At 33.1% G+C, this 2965-nt stretch overlaps 1 protein-coding gene across 1 annotated transcript; it reads right to left on the bottom strand.

Annotated features, from left to right (window-relative positions):
- Positions 1 to 819: 819 nt before the first annotated feature.
- LOC110096194 lies at positions 820 to 1243 on the bottom strand. The gene has a single exon (XM_020822001.2). The coding sequence runs from the start codon at positions 1235 to 1237 to the stop codon at positions 905 to 907; it is 333 nt and encodes a 110-aa protein (XP_020677660.1). The 5' UTR covers positions 1238 to 1243; the 3' UTR covers positions 820 to 904.
- Between the last annotated feature and the right edge of the window lie 1722 nt (positions 1244 to 2965).

The following is a 2965-nucleotide window of genomic DNA, read 5'->3' as shown; positions in this document are numbered from 1 at the left end:
ATAATTGTTTCATCGTTGACCTCTCGCCTGCTATATATCACGATGAACAGTAAAATCTAAAAATCTTGAAAATTAAAAAAAAAACTTGTGGATAATAAATATCTAAATTTTGTAATGGTTTCTTTACTGTTACTGCTTGTATTTATGTATCTTTTACTTTTTAGTATTATATAATATTTATATTTTCATCCTTCATAAATGTCTTTAGAATATCTTAATGCAATTGCTTCTGTTCATTCCTCATGTCCGCTTCCTCACGTGCATTTGTCTACGTAGGAATCTCTCCTACCCTCTCCCTCCCTCTATCAACGATTTTAACCCAATTCGTAAGGAGAAATTATTCCGTGCAGAGTCCGGACAGTAAATAACTATCTGGATATGAGTGTATATAGTATCTATACACATTATATATAAAAAAAATCAAACTACGTACAAAATTATACTCAGTATACACACTCTGTACACTCACATCGACACTGCACGGAATAGCTCTCCATTGGTGAGAGAGAGAGAGAGTTGTAGAGAGACTGCTTTCTTTTTATCAAAATTTACAGTCAATTCTCTGTTAAGGAAATGGCTTACGATATACTGATCAGTATAGGCACCAATTCCAGTCTAGAGAAGGAGAGACACAGAAAAAAGTAAAAGAATTAAAATTATATTGCGCTTAGCTTAATTTAACTGTTTTCATTAGATCATGTTGATCAGATAATTCACATGACATGAACCACCATACCTATATGCTCATCAATATTTAGTTAAATCCTTAACAGCAGATCAGAAGAAGAAGAAGAAAGGGAACTTGAAATCTTAAGAGAGAGAGAGAGAGAAAAAAAGCTTGAACTTTATTCCGGGAATTGAAATCAATGAACCTCAAGATTGCAGAAGCGAAGCCGAGTGGGGCTCATAATAGCCGAATTCTCTTATTGGGAGGGCCAGCAGTAGGAAGCTTGACGAAGACGGAAGACAAATCTCGCCGCACGGCGTAGATTCGGTTCAACGAGAGCTCTGTCAATGCCTTCCTGCGAACCGGTTGGAGCTTCCTAGGCGCTGGCGGGCAGAAAGTGGGTTGCTTTAGAATAGAATTCTCTGATTTGGGTGTCACCATCTCCTTCTCTGGCTGTTTGGTTGCCTCCGCCATTGCCATGGCTTCCTTTATTAGCATTGGCGGGGAAGATGGAAGCTCTTCCTTGATGGAGTTAGCGGAGGCTGCCGCCGGCGTGGCATCCGATGGCATGATAGATTCAAGGAGAATGGAAAAGAGAACGGAGAGAGAACGATATAAGGATCGGATGGGTGAAGCTGCGTGGCTTTTTAATTATGAAGGGAGACACGTGGAAGAGGTGGTAGTGATGATGAAGGATGTAAGGGAGTACTGCAAAAGAGGAGAACAAAATTGTCAGCAGATAAATAAATGAGGCAAGTTTCTTTTATTTTATTCAAATTTTAATTATTCATATAATTAACATTTTTTAATTATTGCTCAAATAATGCTCTTTTATTTAATTTATTAAAAATTGAATTGATTTAATAAAAATTATAAAAATTTGACGTCTAAATGAATAAATTTGAAAATAAATTTATTTACCCTTTTAAAGTCATGAACTTATATGCCTTTGTTGTTCAATAAAGAATGAATAAGATATTCATTTATTAATACTTAATTATTTTTTGATGATTTATTTTATATTTTTATATAAACTTTTTATAATATATTATATAATTAAAAAATGTATGCTATTTAAATATGATATAAATATCAAATAAATATTGAAAGGATAAAACTTCAAAAAAAAAATCCCTAGACTATCCCTATATATAGCCATTCTAGTCTCAAAATATAAAACTACACTAGTTTAGTTTCTAGACTATTCAAAATTATTGATCGAAATTTAGCCCTTTGATGCTGAATTGGGATCAATTTTGTGAAGTCATGGATTAAATTAGGATAATCTTTATATCACAAATACAACATTAGGGTATATATAGTGGACAGACTTAATTGGGGCTACGTGATACTTCAAACTAAATTAATAATACATGAATTGGGGACTATTTAGAAAATTTTATAATTTTCCAAATATTTGAACTATAACATGCAACACTAATAGTACTTAATGAATTGCTTTACTCCTAATTAAAAATTATTAAAAAATTATGAGCTTTATTCGAACAACTAACATCCCTAATTATGTGCATTTGTTATGTATATATATCTAAAAAATAGTAATTATAATAATAATAAAACAAAAGAAAAATATATATCTTTTTTTTGTGTAAATGTTTTGTTCATAATAAGATATTGAACTTGCTTCCAAAAAAAAAATTGATGAAAATAAAAAATAGCTATATTTCTAATTTAAGCGAAATAACATATATAGTTAAAAAAAAAAATAAAAAGTAAAATTGAAATAAAGAGTAAACAGTAAACACAACTAAATATGCCTATAGAACAAAATATATAATAAATGCAGAGCTTCCCTAACAATTTCATCCGCGTGGTGCGTAATAATTTGCGCACTATGTGGGCCATGAAAAAACCTTCTCTCCGATCTCTATTCTTAGTATCCTTCGCTGCTCATGTGCTCTCTGTTCTCTGCTATAGACATTTATCATGATTTCAAATCTTTTTTATTTAAATATTTTAACCCAAATTAATTTTCACCCAAAATTCATAATAGCCCGCCCATTCCTTCCCCGCTGTAAATAAGTACTATTACGCCTGCCTAATCCTTTTGATTATAATTTTGTTCTTCCTCCTTCCCTCATCATCACCACCACATCCTCCTCATGTCTCCTCCTTTAATTTAAAATTCCACGAATTTCACTTCTTTTTCCCTCCTTCTGCATCCCCTGTAAACATGGCTTCTGATTCCACTGCGGCGTCGCTGCCGCCGGCGACGCCGGCGAGCAAGGAGGAGCTACCATTACTCCAGCCGATAATAATGAAGACGGTGGTAGGCAC

Source organism: Dendrobium catenatum, unplaced genomic scaffold (assembly GCF_001605985.2).
Source record: "Dendrobium catenatum unplaced genomic scaffold, ASM160598v2 fragScaff_scaffold_980, whole genome shotgun sequence".
Classification (NCBI taxonomy): domain Eukaryota; kingdom Viridiplantae; phylum Streptophyta; class Magnoliopsida; order Asparagales; family Orchidaceae; genus Dendrobium; species Dendrobium catenatum.
This window is presented reverse-complemented; position numbering and strand designations above follow the sequence as displayed.